At 40.6% G+C, this 21981-nt stretch overlaps 1 protein-coding gene across 2 annotated transcripts; it reads left to right on the top strand.

The window, feature by feature from the left end:
• Positions 1-3493: 3493 nt before the first annotated feature.
• On the top strand, positions 3494-20509 carry TMEM192 (transmembrane protein 192). 2 transcript variants are annotated; one of them, XM_015625358.3, is made up of 6 exons: positions 3494-3606; positions 6480-6626; positions 10362-10626; positions 12539-12673; positions 16418-16520; positions 18880-20509. In XM_015625358.3, the coding sequence occupies exons 1-6, from the start codon at positions 3565-3567 to the stop codon at positions 19001-19003; spliced, it is 816 nt and encodes a 271-aa protein (XP_015480844.1). In that variant the 5' UTR covers positions 3494-3564; the 3' UTR covers positions 19004-20509. The 2 variants fall into 2 exon arrangements, with proteins under 2 accessions (XP_015480844.1, XP_015480845.1); XM_015625359.3 differs by lacking the exon at positions 3494-3606 and adding an exon at positions 3922-6355.
• Positions 20510-21981: the final 1472 nt, after the last annotated feature.

Genomic DNA, 21981 nt, shown 5'->3' with positions numbered 1-21981 from the left:
CATCTTTAGCACAAAGCAAGATACATTGTGATACATAATTCTGAAGTTTTATACTTCTGGTTTATATTTCTCAAACTAGATATGAAGTTGTATCCTTTCTTTAACCTAAATTTATTTGCTTTTTAATATATTTAGGAAACCAGTAACAATTTTAAAAATAATCAAAAATGCAAATTCTATTTTTCACACTTTTTCTCTTTGCTATTATTTTTCTCTTTGTCTCAGCTGCATAAAGCAGTCCACATTCTCTGTGTGCAGCCATATTATCTGCCTGTTTTCATCAGTCCTATCTCCGGACTTCATTATGGACATGTAAGACATTTTGCCAAATGATCTGTACTAATAGATTAGCTGAAGTAACCCATGGCCACACTATGCCTCCAGCATTCAAATTTGTATATTAATTAGTGAAAGACTGAAAGAGTTTTTATCAATACCAGCGTAACACTCTTTTTTTTTTTTTTTCTATAGCTTTCATTTAAAGGCCACAGACTTTTTGACAGGCATTTTACTTAGGAAGAAAAATCTGCACAGCAAGTGGCAGTTTTTGATTACATGATTACCATGCATAAATAGCCCCGTGCTGTTCAACACAAAAAGTTGACATTTACATGATGTGAAAATCTGAAAGTGAAAGGTTCCTTTGTATTAAACATATTTTGCAGTGAACTGTTTTTTTAGCCTCTGCAGGATTAAAAAAATTTACACGAGTTTGAAATAAAATGAGTACTTCTGAAGTGTCTGTAATATCAGGCTAGAACATAGACTGCACTTTCTACAGTATGGCTTTCAGGATTATTACAACCAATTCATACAAATAAAAATTTCTACTCTTATTTTTACCATTTCACTTTCCATTTGTATTTTAAGCAATGCTGGGATCTGTCACAACCCTATATTCTCAGAGCAGAGACTGTATTCTTTACATAGAACTGAATACAGTTTAAGTAGTAATTGTAGTGTGAAAGAGAAACAGTAATGATAATTATATCTTACAGCTGAATGTGAAAAAGTTTGTGAGCCCAATCCTGTTTCCATTCATGCCAAATTTTAAATAAAACTGAGAGGAAGAAAAGTAGATGTTATGCCTCTTTGTGAGGCTACAATTGGGACAGCTAGTCCCCAAATATTGTAATTATTAGTATTATGGCAAAGGTAATGCCTAAGCAGAGCATTTACTCTTGTGTATATAATGTTGGGCCATTGGTGGGCTATACCACATCTTTTTATCTTACCCTTATCAGTTACTGATATCCTGATCAGTTACGAAGTTCATCATTACTGATGGAGATGCAGTGGAAATAATTTAAGAGCAGGCCATATCTTTATCTGCCCACCCATCATCCTTCAGGAGCCAGACTTTCAAGTAGTATACACTAAAATGACAATGTCTGCAAAATTTGATGGAAGACGGAACAGGAATTAAGCAGAAGAGAATGTTACTTTATTAAAACCTAACCACATCACTAACAGCTCTCACTATAAAAAATGACTGTGAATCTAGTAATTAAAATGGAATATCAAAACCTAAACAAAGATTGAGTGATCTAGTGAGAACAAGAGTGGACTACTACTATAAAGATTACACACATGTTTTACATAAAACAGTTGAAACTGGTAATCACATACTTCTAAATATGTTAACTGGTGGTGTATGCAGTAAGTATTTATGCACTTCAAATATTTAAACTTGTAATTTATTCCCTAACTGCACTCTTCAGTAATCCATTGAGAGCCCTTCAATTTCCATTCAGTAGAAACAAGGTTTACAATTATATATAAAATTATAGCTATTCAAATGAGTGCTAATAAATGTAAACTTACTGGGCATTTAGGATTTTAAAATTACAGTTAGGATAATTTGGGTTTTTTATTTTATCTACACACACTGCATATATGTATGCAAATTGTGGCCTCACTTCACTGTCACTGAAAACTTTTTCATCTGGTTGCTGATTAGTAGGATCTGTATTCTTGTCAAGAATGAAAAAAAGAGAAAGCACAATAAGGAGGAGGGAAAATGAGCATTTAGGCTGAGAAATTGGAACAAAGCTTGCTGTTATCACAGGAGTCAAACCAGCAAGTTTAAGGCTTCTTTTTAATTTAAGATAGTTGTCCTGTTCATTAAATGTGTGTATCTGTATTAAGCAAGAACAAATGAATGCAAGTGATGAATCTAAATGCTCTGAATGGGAGGTTTCAGTTGAGTATTTTTTCTAGAAAAAGTCAGGAAAAGTCACAGAAACTGAGATAAAAAACTTGGAACTTCTCTGACAAAGCTCATATCTCAAGAGCAGCTTTCACCCCTTGGTACTTCAACATGCTTTCAAGAGAGACTGAGCCACTGCAGCTGTTCAGGGTGACAGTCATGGCTTCTCTTAAGTAGTACACCTAGAACAATCACAACTTGGAGAGGATACAATCTTACTTGTCTTTCAGGCCCCTGTTACAGCTTTGACCCTCTTCAGAGTCATCAATAGCATTAGGTTAAGGGATGTTCCCATAGAACAAACAGAAGGTTAAGGGATGTTCCTATAGAACAAACAGAAGGTTAAGATACATTAGCAGATGAACAGAGCACATAACAGATAATAAATATGATGCTTAGGAAATTCATACTTTGCACATGCTTGAATAGTGTGTCATTTGGATCCTTCTCATTTCAGAGAGGTTATATCTGAAGAATGTCAGAGAGGGTAACAAAAATTACCAAATAATAAGTAAGCACAACTAAGTGGTTAAGGAGTATCCAGAATACACAAGGCTGTCAATGTCAATAAGACAGCGATCCATAAGGGAGTAGACAGTGTGAGTGGCCAAAGTCTGTCTCAGTGTGATCACAAAGGGTTCGAAAATGAACCAAGTTACCAGGCACATGTTTTAAAGAAAATGTGTCTCTTCCCAATATATACTACAGGGCCAGAAACATTTTAGAAAATGTATGAAGTGCCTCATGAATGCTAAAACTTTTCGTGATCTGAAGGGGCAACCGGATCCACTGGAAAGAGTAGCTGCATAGACTCCATCCTTTCCTCAAGAAGTCCCTGCAGGACCAATTGGAGGTGAGAAAGCACTCCTCGCTGCAGGCTGACATCAACACTTACGCTGTCTTTACCCCACGCTTTGGCCACCCATCTGCTACCGGGGTACTTTGCCCCCCCAGCGCTGCCTCCAGAGCCACGGCCCCGCAGGGACACGAGCCCGGAGCCTGCTGTAAGCGGTCTCCGTTGTGAATTCAGTGGCGGGCTGCCGAGAGAACTGCACCGAGCATGGCCAGCGAGCAGCGCGGCACCCCAGGGCGGGCTGGGGGCACGGACCCGTGCTGGCCGATGGGCCGGCAGCTCAGGCCGAGGCTCAGCCCAGCCCCGGCCGAGGCCCCTCCGCCGGCAGGGCCGCGCCCCGGGGCGGTGCCGGAGCGGCGCGGGCCCAATGGCGGCCGGGGGCGCTGCTGGTGGGGCGGGGCGGGGCGGGGCGGCGGCGCTGCCCCTGGCCAGCCCGTGGCGGCAGGGCCGCGCCGGGGGCGCCCATTAAACGCCGCCGGGGCGGCTGTGGCGGGAGGCGGCGATGGCGCTGACGGCGGGGAGGCGGCGGCAGGAGCTGGACAACGTGAGCGCGGCGGGCGGGAGCGGGGCTGCGGCCACGGGGACCCCGCCCGGGTGAGCGGCCGGGCTGCCGCTGAGGGTGGGCGCCGCCGGGCGAGCGCCTCGTGTTCCGTGCCGTCTCTTCCTTCCGCCTCTTCCTGGCTGTTTTCCGTCCCGGGCGCCCGAGGCTTTACCTGCTTCTTCCGGGGGGCGCCGCCGGCCCCAGCGCCCTCCCAGTGGCCCTTTCCGAAAGGAGGAGGCCGCCACGGCCCCTCGCTCCCCGCACTGCCCCTCCCCAGCCGGGCTTGAAATATCCCCGAGGCTTTTGGGCCTGGGCTTGTTTTTAACCGAGATTATTAGCCTCTAATCGGGGCTGCTCGTGTGGCTCTCCTTCAGGTTTTCCGGGTTATTTTTCCACAGGCAGATCCTGTCTGTGCCATCTCTGGATTACGTGCTGTTCGCTGGCGTGGCCACGGCGTTTTTGTGTTTGTTTGAATGTTTCTCCCCGCCCCAGCTGGAAGCCTGCGTGGGCAAGGCTTGCTGGCCGTGGCTTGTTCCTGCCTGCCCTCCTCCTTCTCCTGGCGCTGGGCTGCTGTGGAAGCGGTCATATGCTGGAGGTGGATCAGGGAACCAAAAGGCTAAAGCTTTAACCTGTGCTCAGCAACAGTGCCAAACAAGTCTGGATTTAAGGCATTTTGGCTTTTGACACCTGTGGTTTTGGCTCATCTTAATGAAATGAAACCAGTGTTTGCTCCAGTTAGAAAGGACACTTAATGGATTTTATTTGTCAGGTTAACTGCATGGGATCATCACATCCCATGCTTTAATTCTTCTCCTCTCCATGTTGTCTGTTATAAAATCTATGTGAAGAGATTACGTCACCTAGTGCCTCCTAATACTAGCTGTATTTTAAGATGTAGAGATGGACTGTAGCCAGTCTTGTGAGAGAGTAGCATAGTGAATGCTCTGATAAAACTTAATTTGTGAAAGAGTGCCCTGATCCTTTATGGTATTACAGAAACAGTGAATCATTTGTTCCCATGAGACAAAGGATATTGTCCTAAGGAGAATTGCTGCATTTGTGGGAGATGTGAGGTGTTAACCCCACTGTTGAATCTGTGATCATATAATGGTTTGGGTTAAAGATTCTTTAAAGATCTATTTCCTGGCCCCTGCCATGGGCAGGACACACTTTCCACTAGACCAGGTTGCTCAAAACAACAGCCAGCCTGGCCTTGAACAATTCCAGGAATGGGGTATCTGTAGCTTCATGGGCAACCTGTTCCACTGTCTCTCCACCCTCATAGTAATGAATTTTTTACTGATGTGTAATCTAAAGAATAAGGCAAGATGCCTTGGCTGCTGGAGTGTTGGTCTTTGCTTTCAGAGCCTAAAATTGCACTTAGCCTGTGAAAATGGGCAGACAAGGGAGAGAGGACATCTTTGCTCTCAAGCTTCTGAATTTTTTATCAGTGACATAAGAAGAGTGCCATTTGTAAACATTTATGTCTGCAGTAAAAGGCCATCTTACCGTGCAGGTATTTCAGTAAGAGTCATTTACAGTCAAAGACTGGGCTAATTAAAAGATATCAAATAGCTGAGGCTGGTCTGTTCACACTTTTCCGTGGTAGGGCAAGTGTAGTGTTCACGGTTCTAAAATGAAACAGGTTGTTGACTGAAATAACCCTTGATGACTGTTTCCTTCACTTTAAGCAGTTGTCTGCAGGTGAAATAACACTGGACACAATCTACATTGTCCTCATTGATGTGAAGTATAAACCTAGGTCTAATCCTTCTCTTTGCATGCTAGTGTCTAGAATGGCGTGCCTCATTTGTCTTGAGGCTTACGCTGCTTTCTCTCATGGCTAAGAGAAGTCCTCAGTTTATAAAGCAGTAAATAGTCTGGTGGACCCTGGCACATCTGACTAGTCAGAAGTCTGGAGTGGATTGGGGTCTGTCCTTGTCTTGTTGGTCTGGGCTGTGGTTGGTATCATAAAGGAGAAGAGCAGTGAAAACGTGAGTGGAAATATTGAGGTGCTTTATCTTCTGAGGCAGGGGATGTAGCAGGATGCTAAGAGAGAAACTGTAGCAGTTTTGGCCATAATCATGCCTGTGCATGTTGCACTTAATATGCATTGAATGACCTTTTCCTGGCCTGAAAAGAGCAGGGATGCATAGCTATGAGGGAAGTTCCTTGTCAAGGGCTTTTCCCTCCACCCATACTTAGTTTTACCTTTTACTTAGTAAAATACACTACATATGAAGTCAAAGACCTAATACTTGGCTCCAACATGATGGGAGTATGCTGCATTCTGTCTGGTGCAGGCAAGAGAATGTCTTGCTCAGCACTTGGTAGCATCTTCTCCCCTGTGAACTGCTGCTTCTGCCCTGCCCGAGTTCAGCTCTAGTTACTGCTGCAGGTATTTTGACATGTCAGTAGTATCAGAGGCTGAATACTCAAAACTGTTACTGTTACACTGCAGCTGTGTTGTTGCTTCCAACTGCAGCTGGACAAAAGTAAGAACAACAAAGGGTTTTGCAGTACCTGTATAAAGCATGTGTGAGAGACTTTGTCACTTTTCACCATAAATGTACTTATGCTTCTGATATCTCTCAGGGTTGAAGCTCAGATATTTGTAATACATTTTAAAGACTGAAGTTCCTGAAGGCTCAGTGTGATACTAGGAAGTGGATTAGTGTTGGGTTCCTTAGGGACTGATCTCTCGCATAAAAATGGGATGAGAGTTTACCTAGAGTTTAAGAGCTTTCTTGAGGTATTAACTTAGTGGGGATTTTGCCCCCTTAAGGGTTGATTTGCTAACAGAAAATTCCTAAACCTTTGTACTTTACTTTTAGAGCTTACCTGTTGTTATTGTTCGCCCTCCTTTTCTGTTCCAGGGCTCCTTGGAAATAACACAGAGCTTGGAAGATGATCCTCTGCTGGATGCACCGCTTATTTCATCTCATACATTGCATTCCCAGCTGAGGCCAAGATTTCATTCTATCCCAGCAGTTCTCCTTGCCAATTTCCTGTTGCTAATACATGTAAGTTTAAAAAGCATGATTTCCCTAAGAAAACTTGCTATCTCTCTCTTTTGAATCCTTCAGAATCCACTGTTCATATGACAGAAATCCGATGATATGACAGTGAATTGCATACACTGGCTGTTCTTCCAAAGCAGTGAGGTTTGCTCATATTTGCCAATAAATTTTGATAGTGTATATACTATCAGATACTTGCTGCCTTCTCATTCTGTTGGTTGTTGGTTCTGTGATGCATCTTGTTAGGAGGAAGAGCATTTTAAATAGTAGTTCTTCTGTGCTGTTGGAAATGTACTTTTAAAATATTATTGCTGTAGAAGTGCTGTAGTAGTAAGAGCAGAAAACACAAACACTGAACAGTATCTAGGCATTTATGGGGGCTGGCAGACAGAAGCAGAGAGAGTCCTGCCTAGCAATGAGTTTTTCCTTGATAAGCTGAGGAGGCTTGTTGTTGTTTCTGAGTGTGTGGCAACCAGATATGAAGAAGGAAAGCTGAAGAACTCTGAGCCTAAGGTCTGACTGAAATGGCACTTTCATGTCTTTTAGGGACATGGGTTAGTGGTGGACATGGTAGTGTTGAGTAAAGGATGGACTTGGTGATCTTAAGGGTCTTTTCCAACCTAGATTCTAGGATTCTGTAGTACCAGTGACATGAGCTATTTTAGAGCTTAATTTGATCTCAAATAAAAAATACAGTGCCAAGTGCGCTTGAAGACATGTTCTCTGCCAGGACTTTAAAAGCACATACCAACCTCTAAGGTCTCTCTTTGAGCAGCTGCATAAAGTTGTTCAATGTGCTTTAGCCTTCTAACTTTAGGAGTAGATGTTTCGTGGGCCTTGTAGTAGTATCAAGGAATTCCCCTCTGGCTGTGGAGCAGATTTAAGACCTCTGCTGTTCTGCTAGGTAGACTACCAAAATTTGCAATGGAAACCGTGTATCCAGCGTTACTCCCTTCCCCTACCAGAAGAACTCTGCCATTCCCTTACAGAAGGTACTTGAAGTCTGCTATTGGCAATAGAACAGTAACTGCTTTTCTGCCAAGCCTTGGGGCTTTGCTGTCTACTGCTGTAACTGATGCAGCCAAATGTCAGTCACCAGATCCTAGGAAACTGCTGCCTATTCTCCCACCTTTTCCCCTCCTGCAATGGAGAGAAGTGTGGGTAGGTGAAATGGGAAAACTTCTGTGGCATCTGTCAACACGTGTTTTCACAGGTTAAGTCTTGTTGCTACTGCTGAACCTGCTTCAGTGACAAGTTGGTCCTTAGAACAAAATGGAGAAGTATCTGCTTCTGTTGGCAAAACAGCATTATAATTGCTACCTTGAGTGGCATTCTCTCCCACTGAAAAGATGAATGGAGAAAACAAGGTTCTTGAATTTCCTTCCCCTGTGCTTCTGCAAACCTGCATTAATCTTGTGGAATGTGGAGAGAGGCCAGGTTAGCTTCTGATGCACAGGTTACCAAAGGGGAAAATGTCCTGGAGAACTTAAGCCATCATAGTATTATGCAGTAGAGCTGGAATGCATCTCTAAAGCAATTTATATGTAACTTGGAGTATTTCTTCTCCTCCTTCCTGTGCCAAGAAATGGAGTTAGGTAGCAAATTAGCTGCTGTAGTGCAGTGCCTGTTTACATAGAGTTCTGGAAAATGGCTAGGATATACTGGACTGTAGTGGGACAGGGTTTTTGAGTGCCTTTCCTTTTGCCAAGCCTTGCTTTTCTGAAGGCTTCCTATCAGGAGGCTGGAGAGCAATGTGAAGTTTACAGGCTAGAAATAACTTCTTTATATTAATCCTGCTTTTCCTTAATCCTCTCTGTGTGTGCACATACACAAAATTGAACTTAAATACTACTCTTTATAACTTTTTCTATGTAAAAATATGTGGGGGATGAAATACCTATGAGTGAACTGCCCAACAATGCAAGCAAAACATATTTAATAAATGACACTCTAAATGCCAGCTTCCTGTCTCCTCTTGTATACACTGGCGTAATAGTTTAGTAGAGATGCAATGCTGTGGCATTCCTGCTTGCATCAGTTTAATATAGCCATTTTCTATACTGAAATGCATTCCTAACACCTGGAGGGAGTAGAACTAATTGTATCACTATTGTAAAATGGCAAACCAAACAGTAAACAGGTCAAATAAAATACCTGAATTATTCTTAGCTTTGTAAGAAAAGGAGGTGGTAAAATAATAGATTAAACAAATTATAAAGCTTGCTCTCATTTAATTACTTAATCTAACAACCTATCTCAAGATAATATGGCATTTAATTTGCATTTGAGGTAATGGTTTATGGGTAATATGGGGTACAATCCTATTTTGGTACAATCCTATTTTGGTTTGGGTTTCTTTCTTTCCTTCCACTGTCATGTCTTTTTTAGGTATTGACAATTGTGTAAAAATTAATCCCCTTTCTTGCTCCTTCCCCAATTGCCTAACTCTGGTCACAGCCAGAGCAAGCTAAGGGTAGTTTGTCTTAAGAGTAATTAAGTGGCTATGAAAAGTTAATTTGTGAAGAACTAAGTATGGAAACAAAGGCAGCAAATGAATATTGGGTACTTTCCTCTGTCTTCAGTTCTGATGTGCTGTTTCTTTCAGTTATGACATGCAGGACATCTGACACCTTTTTTTTTAAGCTAGGCATATTAGAACTCGTTTGTAGACTTGAGGCAAATTGATTTTTTTGTTTTGTCTATTAGTAGCTCTCCATTTATTTATGTATTGGTAGTTGTTTTTCTTTACAGTTCTGTTTTAAAAATATCCCTGTTCTGTAGAATGAACCAGGATGAGGAAGTATAATATTGTTCTTGTTCACTGAATGAACACAGTAGAGAAAATATTTTCTGTGACAAAACCATAAATATTAAGGAAGCCCTGTGTGTAGACATATATTACAGGTAATATGCATCCACAGCTTTGCTTTCTAATTGGCCAAAAGATTGCTGATGCTCACTGCTGATGCTGAAAATTTGGAGAAAAGTCTAGAAGACAGGAAAAGTTATAGCATAATGGTGGTAGTCTGAAAGGATAAGTATTCAAGCAATCTGACTGACAATCTGTCTGGTTTTTCTGACATAAGTAAAATCTGTTGGTAAATATACTAAAGAATGATTACCAGTTGGCAAAGATGCCTACCCAGTGTTAATAATTCACTTTTCTAATGTCAACCTGTAGATGATCTTCCGTGGCTGTAGGAAAGTATTAATTTTCACTTAGGAGGTGTCAATTTAAGGAAACATAGGCTGTACCAATAAGATAAGAGCCTGTCCCACAGAACAGCATTAAGTGTAATCGAATGAGTCTAAAAAGATGTGATTTTTCTTTTATAGGAGCATAAATCAAGTTTTCTTTGAAGTAAAAAGGCATAGTAAGGAGGGTCCAGATATGAAATAAAATCACTATGAAGACTCAAGGAACAGTGAAATTGATTTAGTATAAATTCTGGGAAGGATGACAATTACCAGCTCTGTTCTGCTGGAGACTGGTTGCCCTCCTAGAAGTCAGTCTTACAGATGAATGAAATTGCTAAGTAGTATGTTTCCCAGAGTGACATGTAGTGGTTGTAACAAGTGTCTGATGTTTTATATGTTACCTCAACTCTAATAAAATCAATTCAGAAAATAATGCATAATAAATTAACTACATAATCCTGATTTTGCGTTTCAGGTTTTTTTCATATACATATATCTGAATGTTGACTGTAAAGATTTTTTTCTTTCTTTCTCTTCCAGGTTGCTTTTGTTGTTCTAGCATTTTTAGCAGCTATGTTTTGTTCTTACCCCAATCCAAACCAAGACAAGTGCCCTGGAAACTACACTCACCCACTTAAAGTGCAGACTGTCATAATAATTGCAAAGGTAGTTCTGTGGGTTCTGCATGTCTTTTTTGAACGATATGTTGAGCACCACCATGGCAGAGTCAGAAGAAGAGGTTACTTCACCATATACCGATCAACAAGGCATCTGAAAAGGCTTCCACTGCTGATACATGCCACAGGTGAAGTGAACTTGGGGTTTTTCCTATCTCAAGCTTTTAACTGTTACACAATAAAAGACTGAGAATTTTGTATATAATTATGTATTATATATTATGAACTTTTACAAACCTGCCTATGAGCACTTACAAATTATACTTTAGTCAGATAAACCTCTGAATTGATCTTTCTGGTCTGCCAGATGCAGGTTGTAAGGAACTGTTTGTAGTGCAAAAATGCTCACGACTATGAGGTTGAGTAAAACATTTAGTCATTAGCATTTAGTCTTCAGCCATGAAGTATTCAGCACGGTCTGTGTTTGACTGCTAGTGATCTTGATTTGCATATTCATTTGTCTGGCTGGGTATGTGGTAGCACTGCTAGTCCTTCCAGGAAGTGTGCTGCTCTTCTCTTTTCAAGCTCAGCAATCCATATAGATGAGTTGCTTATTGCCCACCAGCTGTCTGAATTCAGTGAAATAACCAGTAACCATCCTTCACTGTGGACCTGTAACATTCAGCGCTCTTTCTGACTGCCTTTTTCTACTTTCTCTGGATAAAAGGTGGCATATAGGAGTGATTTAACTGTATTTTTAAGTTACATCTCTGGCAAGTTTAGCTGTAAAGTGTTGGTGCAATTAACTGGTGAAACTTTTCTACAAATCTGAAATCCATCTAATTTAAGGGGATTTTCCCTACAAATAGCAATGCAAAAGGGCAGAGCGATGGCTTTTACAGTATTTTTGCCTCTTGTAATCCTGCCTCCCTCCTGGAGTAGATGGGTTTTTTTACCAGAATTAATAAGTGAAATGTTCCTGTTCTATGTAAAAACCTAGCTTTCTGTCCACACAGCCCCTGAAAGAGCTAGTCAGCTTGATAAATGCGCAACATTTCAGGCTCTGGCCACTAGATAGAGCTCTGAAGATGTAGAAGTGTTTGGAGTGCAATGACAGAAGCAGGCTACAGGAGGCTTAACGATGTAAAAGTATTATTTCTACCTGTTACAGTGTAATTGGCAATATTGAGCCTGGCTTTCAGTCCTTAGATGGAGCCTACTTCTCCCCTGCTAGACAAACTCTGGGCACTTGTGAATGTTCAGATGCAGTCAGGTGTGTCCTGTAGAATTTTGATCATCTGTTGTTCAGAAGGTAGTTCTGCCATAACTGCAAGCTTCCTGCCATGGTAATGACTGCTGATACCACTTCCAGTTCCTTTGCTTGACTGACACGGTAGGAAAGAGCTGCACAGTTTCCTAGCTACATTTATGGTCTTTATAAATTTAGTTCTTTATCCAGACACTTGTTATAACAATTTTATAGGAAAGAATAGAACACTTCACACTCAGTATCAGAAAAAATGTTTAGGCCTATAACAGTATTTTTTCTCCTTGTCTAATTGTACTCTTTTCAACTAAACTTTCAGTAATGTTCAAGTATTAAGATAATAGCTGGGCAAGTGGAAGCCTATGCAGGTAGGCTTTGAAAGGAAGGTGTTTAATTTTTTTTTGCTTTGTTAGCCTCATTTAAATATATTTTAAATCCACTGGTTGAAGGAAAATACCCCCTCATTTTCAGCTGACTGATGTGATCTCTTAGGAATTGAAAGAAGGGTAAGATGGATAGCATCAACAAAGCCAGAAACTGTTTAAGGCCATGTACTTATTTTAGTTATTTCTAGTGTGTTTCTTCCACTCTTGTTTTTTAAGTCAGAAGAATCTATAAGAAAATTCATGCTGAAATGAAACCTCATTTTACTACCAGCAGGTATAACCTTGCATGTTAAGGAAATTAGCTGAAGGGGCAAGCATGGTATGAAATTGAAAAGCATTACTGAAGTGTTACAGCCTAATGCAGATACTGGTGATGAGAAGGTATTAATTTATTTTCAGTAGGTAATAAAATTAGTAAGTCTGTAAAATACAATATTTGTTTTCTAGGTAATACAGCCCTGCTCTTGATTCTGTCAGTGCAGCATTCCTTTCCTGATCACAGCAAAGTGTACCTGTATCTTATCCTGGGAGTCCTGAGCCTGGAGATGATTAGTTCCCTGACATGCTTAGTGATTTACACAGGTGAGAGTGGCAACCTTTGCCTTCTTTTATGACATTCATTATAGCTGGTACTCAACTGTTTGTTTGCCCTCACAGTAGTTCACTTGGGGTACCCCAAGGCGTTTAACTACCATTAAAAGTACAAAACTATTCTGTGCTTGTGGAAGGAGAACTAAGGCAAATCCAAAACAAATTGGGAAGGGTTGTCAGGCTTGATTTGGTTCCAAGGGCTGCTAAATGAAAGCTCTCTGTTATCTCAAAGCTGTTAATCCAGTGAAGTGGCAATAAATTCCTAATTGTTTGAAAAAGTGTCCCGTGAACAGGTTTGTCTGTTTATCAAGGTTTCTCAAATGCGTGCACCACAAGCTGTGAAACAGTAAGAGCTGGCTGGCTTAGTCAGAACTGCCTCTGGGATTTACATGTAGGGTTTGCATACCTGATTGTGTGATTGTGCCTTATTCAGCCTCTTCCTCCTTCCCTGGTCCCACCCTAAAGGTTTCAGTTTCTCTTTAAACTTAGCATTTAAAATGTTCTTTTAGTTTTCTCACTAAAATGGAAGATTCCTCCTAATGAATATTTAAAAGATGCATGGGTTTTGGAAGCTGTGATCATATCAAAACACAGTAGTGCTTTCTAAAGCTGTGAGGCTTTGCTTTGTGCTATCACTGTTGGTTTGTAAGGTTGTCTGCTTTAGGTTTGGTGTAACTTATAAAGGCTTGATAAAACACTTGCCTTCTTTTGCAGCTTTGCAAAGCTACCTAGAATGTTGATAAATAAATGCTTCAAAGAAAACTTTGGTGTATTCATAGTAATACAATGGCACACAGAGAAATCTTGCCAAGTAGCTTGTTCATCTAGGAAATAAAAGCTATTCTTGACTCTCCTGCAACAGCATCAAAAATGCACCAAGAAATAAGGTCCCAGCCCTAAATGATGTCTTTATCTTACAAGTGTGCAGAAGCCTGAATGCTGCAGGCTTATCAGGCTATCCCCTCAATGTCCCGGCATGGCTCAAGTAGACTGACTGTCCTCTGGAAGAATCAAGGCACTGATGAGGGAATGCAATCATGGCAGTCCTGGAAAACTATTCCAAGAATGCCGGAGATCATCCCTTCTTTGCATACGCATACTTACTTTCCTGGGAAACTCGGGAAATAAGAGATAAATTGTAAAACTTTAATAGAATGTCAGGAATTCCAGAGAAAGGCTATTTCTAGCCCTGAGGCCTGCTGGAGCTCAAAGAGCTACATTGTGTGACTCTTACCTTGACCAAAAAGCATAAGTGCAAGAAAGATGACCTACATAGTAGTAAGATCTGAGCCTGTACTTCTGTAAGAACTCTCAAGCTATTTTTCTGCTTGTCACCGAAAAGGTATTGTTTCCTGACTTCTACTATGCCAATTCCTGTGACCTTCAAATTCATTAGCCAATGTATACAAGGAAGTTGTTTGATGCAGGTTTGTGCTTTCCAGCTCAGAGAGACTGGAAGAAGGGTCTGGTGAATCCTGGAACAAAGGGGAAGAGCTGCATTGCTAGGAAGGAGTAGGGCAGTGTGTTCTACCAACAGCTACTTTATCTCCTGGGCAGCCCCAAATCAGTATAGAATTCATTCTCTAAAGCTTGATGTACAAAACTAGGGTTAATTTTTATGTGACTTTACACCTGCTGCAAGATGAGGAAGACTTCCGGTCACCCTAGGTTGCTTTTTGTAGTGGGTAGTATAATTTGTTTTCTTGTTTTCCATCCCAGTGTTTGTTGAGGTGAGCTGAGAAACTGCTTGCATGTCAGTCTTATCTGTAGTGGTGGGTTTTAAGGTTTTTCAATATTTTAATATCAAAATAAGGCTATACTGAGGCAAAACAAATATATTTGGCCAATTTTGAATATACCCTGAGAATCTGTAATAATAATGATGTTCAGATGGGTGTTTTTCTCTCAGGCAAAGCAGAGTATGTGACTGGGTGGAAGCATGAAGCCTCTTTAATGGGACAGTTTTAAGGCCAGCCCTCTGCTGAGGTTTAGAATTCCCCTCTTCAAGACAAGCACTTAGCAGATATTGCTAAGATATCAGCAGAGGTATCAGCTAAGGTATCAGCAGAGCAACAATGGGGAGACTAAGGTAAATTTACACTAAAAACTACTGGCCCACCCTTTTTTGTATTAGCATGTTACTCCTAATTTTGGAGAGAAGGCAGCACCAGTTGACATTGTTTCTTCACAGTGAAATAATTATTTAACTATTAGAATGAGACATAAATGCTTGTCTGTAGAACGTTCATGTACCTGACTTATTTTCTGTTAAATAATTCTGTCTCACAAATCAGGAATACCTGATTGTAATTCTAGACACTTCCTCTCACTTCTAGGAGCTGTTTATGAATTGTATGATAGACAATGTCCTGTGAAGGACTACTGCCTTCCTGAAAATTATCTCCATGCAGCAGTGTGTGTATGTAGCTGTAGGATGCAGAGACAGAGATTCAGAAATCTACAAGGAATTGCTGTGATTGACCTATAATAGACTTGACATATATAAATCGTTCAAGTGAGGTAAAAGTGCATGGAATGAAGTATGATACAGACAGCTCTAAATGTCAGCTTACTATTCTAAGTTTTTTACTGCTAGGATAGGGAGTAAAGCTTTAAAAGTCTTACTAAATATATGTATTTAATTACTTTCTCACATACTTCTAATATCACTTGAATAAAAGACCAACATTCCCACAAACAACACATGTTGAGAATTCCACATCCATTCCTTTGTGGTTTTATTTGTAGAGAAATACCATCATAGAAATAACTAACCTTTGAGCCTAACTTGTAGTTAACCTCTGGAGGGTCTTAGCATTGTTTTAGCAGAGTGGCCTATAATAAACCCCGTCATAGTACTGACTTGTAAGGGCACTCCTTCTCTGTTGTAGTGGTGTGGTTTTCTCACAGAGCTGCTGTAATGTTTTTTGTGGCATTAGATCTATTGTTTCACAAGCAGCTCTAACTACAGAGTCCCGAATACATACTCTGGATATTTTGATATTGACCCTGAATCAGGATCTGACATTGAATGGCTTTAAATATTTTCAGCTTCCTTTTTGAAATAATGCAGAGGGTGCCTACAGCTTTTCCCACCCATTCCCGTTCTATATCTGTTAAATTTAGCCTTAAACTTTATTCACAGGTGCCCAGGAATGACTTCTGGGTTTGATAGCCAAGACTGCTAGGTTCACAATGGCTTTCTGTAGCAAGTCTGCCCTAGTCTGAGCAGGTAAACAAGCTGCTGCTTCGCTGCAACTCGTCTTTAAGCTAGAAGTTCTGAACCACCTACCAGTAGAAAACTTCTTACAATTTTTTTTATGGCATGTTGCTTAGTTTTCCCTGAACTTGGAGACTGAATCTTGGTACCCTGTAAAAGGCAACTAAGGCTTCACCCTCTCTTAGATGGCAGATTAAACTTTGCAGATCTTAGGCAGTATGTTCAAGCTTCACCATTCAGGTCTTTTAAGGAGCAGGACTGAGGGGAATAGAAAAAATGAACCAACAAATAAATCAACTTGCCAAACTATCACTGACTTACAATCAAAGCAATTACAGGAATGAGTAGAAATAGATTATGCTTTTGCTTTCCCATTTCTCAGATTCCTTTACTGTGTTTCCATCTCCTGTTCAGAGATAATCTTAGGATCATCTGTTACAGATTTTTATAGCTTGGACTCTGGTGTTTTTGTTTTTTTTCCCACTTGCCAACTAATTTATAAAGCTTTCTTGCAGTGAAAATAAGCAACTTCAATCGTGCCAAGCCAAGACCTGACATAATTGAAGAAGAGAAGATGTATGCCTACCCTAGTCACATTACCTCAGAAATTGGATTCAGGTAAGAATTCTGTATTAATTTTGTGCTGTGTTCAGCCATGGTATATAGGTAACACAAATGGAATTGCATGATTTCCTGTAGACTTCATGCAATCTTAAACCTGTCAGCTATAAGCCAGAGGTGGGAAAAACAAACAGCTCTGAAGGAACTATTCACAAGCTTCCCATTTCATATGCAGAGATGAGATGCAGCAGTCTTGTACTTTCTCCATAGTACATTACAATTCACTATGATGCAGAAATCCTCAAACATAAGTATGGAAGTGATTTGGCCATTTATGTCTCATTACATGAATCTTTAATATAAATAACTGCTTAATCTGGTTTAGTTAATGTTATACGGGGTTTGAGGAAAGATACTGTTGTCTTACAATATTACTTAAAGTAGGCCTACATAAGCCTAACTGCTTCTGCCAGTTTTTTCAGGGAAGGAAATATATTGTGGGGAGTAGATAGACAAAGAAGAGAACTTAGTTGCTCTGTTCTGTGCCAGCAATTGGACATGAGATTCTAGCAATGGATTTGGAATGCATTTTGAGTTTGGGAAGGCAAAGGTGTGGAGGACACTTAACGAGTAAGGAAGGTCTCAGTGAGAGTAGAAGCTGTCCAGCATTAACTGAAACTGTCCTAGGCACTGAGACTTATTTGTTTTGTTTGTTCTTTGTGTACCTGCCAATTGCTCAGATGTTTCCCAGTTGCTGAAATCAGTCTGGTATGACTTAATGAAAACTAGTAATTGAAAGTAACATGTATTTCTGTATAAGAATTGGAGATTTTCTAATATACTATTACTTGCTTCTATATATGCTGCCTTCATGAAAGGTTGACTAATGAGAGATGACTAATATTTTAGGACTTCCCCTGGTATCACAAATGCAGCATGCACATGCTTTTATGGAACTTGGAAGTAGATGTCCAGGATACAGGAAGGATTTTGGGTTGTCTTGAATTTTGATACCATGTCTGACTTCCATTTTGATATAAAAACCATGATGATTGCATGGTGGACCTCATTTCTTCCTCATTCATCTTCTCCCCTGAGAAATTCTCAAATGCCCAGGGAATGTGTCTGCAACAATGACCAGCTGAGGAAAAGACTCTGCTTATTTTTGATTAAAGTGTGCAAACTTCCTGTGAGAACTGATTGCAAAACTGTTACTTTAATTTAGCTCTATACAATTCTGACTCTCTTTCCCTTGGGAGTTAAGTTCTATTGAAAAGTGAATCCTGTCAGCCCTTCAGTTGACCTTGTTATAAGAATGTTTTTTGAATATCATGACCTCTGCAACCTGAGCTACTGATCAGGAGCCTTAAGTTGGTAGTGCATGTTACTGGTTAAGGTTGCAAGTTTTCTGTTTACAAAACTTGTGTTCTTCACTTTTCCCAGTTTAGCTACAGTAGGTTTTTAATTGGACCTAACCTAATTTCCACTCAATACCCTTCTCAGCACTTTCTAAGAACTATGAAATGGGCAGTGTTCCTCTATAAAATGCTGTAAGGCTGAGGAACAACTTTCTCAGCACTAAGATGCTCACAAGTGTACTAAGAGGGCAGATTCCCAAGTCAGCTGAGAAGAAATAATATGTAAGGAAAGAGTAGACTACACTTAGGCATTGGTACTTCATCTTGCTGTATCTTAAAAATTCCTAATTAGATTTGACAAAATTCTGAATTTTTTTTTTTTTCTCAGTTAAGTGAGCTTTACTTAAGTGTTGCAGTGTTACTATTGGAGTTAAAATGAGAGGTATCTGAAAGCTGGATATATTTTAAGGGGGGAGGGTAGTTGTACACGAGGTTGCAGATCCAAAATAGCACAACTTTTTGGTACTGATGCTGTTATGATATGTGACAGATATTGCTGTATATAGTAGCACATAATGTATGCTACTCCAGGTTAATCAAGAGATTTCTGTCTTAAACAATTTACAATCTTCCACAGCTGAACAACAATATAACACCTGTTCAAAACAAGCTTCTTAATGTGTGGGGGAAAGGTTCAGTGGTTCTTACTACAGTTCTAGCATGTTGTCTGTTTTGGTTTCTTAAACAGTAAGATCCTCACTGTATAACTGTCTAGCAGGAAATAAGTAACTCAGTTGTGTATACATGGCATGAAGTTCAGCTAAACTTTCTCTTCCTACCTTCTCATGCAAAATAGAGTTAGACACATAGGTGTTGTAGATTGCCTCTTCCCTCAAAAATTAGTTGATCCCAGCAAAAGTGAAACTAAAGGAAACAACCATTGAAGTTGCTTTTAGTTGTTGTGTTGTTGATTAGCTGTGACATTTCACATATTAGTAGGCTGCTGTCATTTACTTTTTTACTCACATTTACTTGTCATGTACTTTTGTTGCTTCAAGGGAAAATTCCAGTTTAGAAGAGATAGTTGAGAAGCAAGGAGATGTAATAGAGTATCTTCAGCGACACAATGCACTGCTCAGCAAGAGACTGTTGGCGTTAACATCTCAGCAAATCAAAACTTAACAGTGTTTGGGAAACTGCTGCTGGAGCTCTGGAGGGGAACATGAAGTAATGTAATATCCAGACTGATTTGTACAGATATGACTCTTCAATCATCTTTCACGTTTTGAAATAGAAGTTAAGCTGGAAGGATAATCTCTGCATACACTATAACCTATTCCAACTGGACACTCTGGCTCTCTTCAAATCATCAGTTCTACAGAAAAGTACTGCAGCTTCAAGGCTTTTTAATTTCTCATAAGTTCAAGTTGGACCTGAGTTAATGGATTAACTTTGCCCAGTTGTTGCTATTATTTTGTATTGCTGTGTAACCTTTAAGCTTCAGGCTACCAAAGTATTTTATATTTCTGGAATACAAATTTGTTCTCTAGAAAAATCTGACTTTTGGGATGTATATACAGTTTCTATTGCTGAAGCTGAGACTAGATATGTTCTGTCACTGATTTCCTTTACTTCCAGAGATAGAGGTGGTGTACTCCAGTAATTCAATACAGATATTTGTTTTCTAGATGTCTCCTTTTCTCCTTCGTCAGGTAAGTGGAGAAATTTGGCATCTAACTTAGGATTATAAAAAAAGTGGTGGGTGTCCTAAAACTGTGAATCTCACATGCAAGTTTGTGGTACAAAAACCATGCCATGATAAGCAATTGTTCAGAATTCTGGCTTTAAAACTCTGAAGATGGATCCTCAGGGCTGATGACTATCCCATTACTAGGAGTTTGTGTTATTAACAAGACTCCTACCCTGCCAACTGAGCTAACAAAGCAAAAGTACTTGAGCATAAGCTTTTCCATTGATCCGGTGACTAACTTGTGTTGAATGCTTTTAAAGATGTTATCAAAAATGCCTGTTATATACTTGCTCTTCACTTTGGCCCTTCAAAAAAGTCAGCATCTTGATTCAGAAGCTGAAATGGTGTATGTGGGGAAGTGGAAGACAGCAGAAGACAGAAAGTTCTTTTAGAAGTTGAAGAAACAAGAATTCTTTGTTTTAATTTATGGTGAATTAAGGCTGGTGAAAGAAACATTTTGTTCTGGGTACTATTTTGTCTACCAGTGTAGACAAAGAATTATTTTAGAAGCCAGTACCTCTGTGGGGATAGGGTAATCACTAATCAAAACTGGGAAGAAGACTCTCAAGAGGAGTGGTCTTGTGGTTGAATATAAAAAAGGAAAATTAATTCATCCTACTTTGGTGTTAGGGCACAACTTTAGAAGTACCTAGACAGTTCAGTGTGCAACAAATATGGGGGTTGTCTCATTCAAAGGAAAACAGGAAATACTGGAGGTTTTGCTGCTATCCAACACTAGACTGTTCTCCTTAGCTGTTGTTTCTTGAAAATGCAGCCATTTTATAATATACATGTAAGGAATAAAGTTATTTGTTTTTAGAACTCAGGTTTTGATGTGATTGTGTATGTCAATTTATATAATTTCTATGAAAACCAGTAAAATGTGACTGTGAAGTTCATGCACAATAAATGCAACCAAGGAGGTGTGAATTCTCTTATTTCCAAGCTCATGTACATCTGGTTCCAACAGGCAATCTGTGCAGATTTTTGTTATGCTGAAGTTCTCACAGCAGTGTTGGCACTTAAAAGTAGCCAAACAAGGATAGCACTTGTTTTGAAGCTTTAAGTTTTGTTTTATTCCCCTTTATAGGGAATGGTTTTATGGGTCTTATGGGGAATGGTTTTTCCATCATGCTTCAGCCTTCCCCTGCTCCTTGTGTTTCTTTCCAACACTGAGAAGAAGACTGCATAGTGTAGCAGAACAGCTTTCCTTTGTTTTCGGGTCATTACTCAAACCTTCCTCTTCTCCTCTCTGACTGCTCAAGGTAAACCTTGGATTAACCAGTAGTGTTGCTGTCTGTGGAACATGGTAGCTGGAAAGAAAAGTAACTATGGCTTGCTGTGTGCACATATGTACATCTGCTGCCGTTTAAATGATACCTTTCTAAGTTCACAAGTGATAACAAATTATAACAAGCACCCACCCCTTGCCCCAGGGGTATTGTACTCCCAGCTCTATCTTGTTTTCTGAGTATCTTTAAGCTTTTTCTTTGGGCAGGGTGGAGGCTTTTCACATTTGTATGGGCTCCAACTAGAAGCTGGTAATCTTTGCTACTCACCCTGAACACCTGAACTTCTGGCCATGGTAGAGCTTCAGTGAATTGTCAAGTAGGAGCTGCTGCTGTGTGTGGCAGCCCCAAGCCCCTTGTCTGCAGCAGATGGGCCAAGGCCAGCCTTGTTTGGAAGCAGAAATGCTCCCCGGCCCCCAGGTTCTGCTGTGCTGCCTGTCCCAGTGCATGGTGTGGTGTTGCTGGGTTCCATGGGCCTGGGCACCTGCCTTCTCCTGGCCACCCTGCCCGTGGCTGAGCTCAGTGGTCTGCAGAAGGGGACTGCAGAGCTGCTCAGGGGGCCTGTGTGCAATCAGCTGCTTGAAAGGCCACATGAAAGGTGCAAATGGCTGCTGCTGCACACGGGAGATGAAGCTCAGCTGTGACCTTGCTGTGCTAAATGTGACATGCCACAGTGCTAAATTGAACAATGAGTTCTAATTGTTCTGGTTTTGCTGTATCCTGCTTGTCAGACATCTCTCTGCTGCTGCAAGGTTGGGTGCTGGGGTGGCCAGTGCCATCCACCCCCAGTGGACTGCACTGAGTGCCTGTCCCTGCAGTGTCAGCACCTGCTCATGGGCTGCATTGTGCGGTGTGAAGTAAAATCCGAGGTGTGCTGTGCATGCAGTAAGCACTGGAGCATTGGGCCCAAGCTTGAGGGGCAGAAATAGGTGCTGTGTGAGCACAGGGGTTTGCAGGTGCTCTGCTGGGAAGCAGTGCTTTGCTAACCACCAACACAGCTCTGCTCTGGTGAGATGTGGCAAACCCACACGCCTGTTACTCTGCACAGCTGAAGTGATACTCTGTGTAACTACAGCCACTGAAATGATATTTGCAGGTCTCAAAAGATCTACTGGCTTGTA

Source organism: Parus major, chromosome 4, assembly GCF_001522545.3.
Source record: "Parus major isolate Abel chromosome 4, Parus_major1.1, whole genome shotgun sequence".
In the NCBI taxonomy this organism is placed as follows: Eukaryota; Metazoa; Chordata; class Aves; order Passeriformes; family Paridae; genus Parus; species Parus major.
The sequence above is the reverse complement of the archived record's forward strand: the minus strand, read 5'-3'. Positions and strand labels throughout refer to the sequence as shown.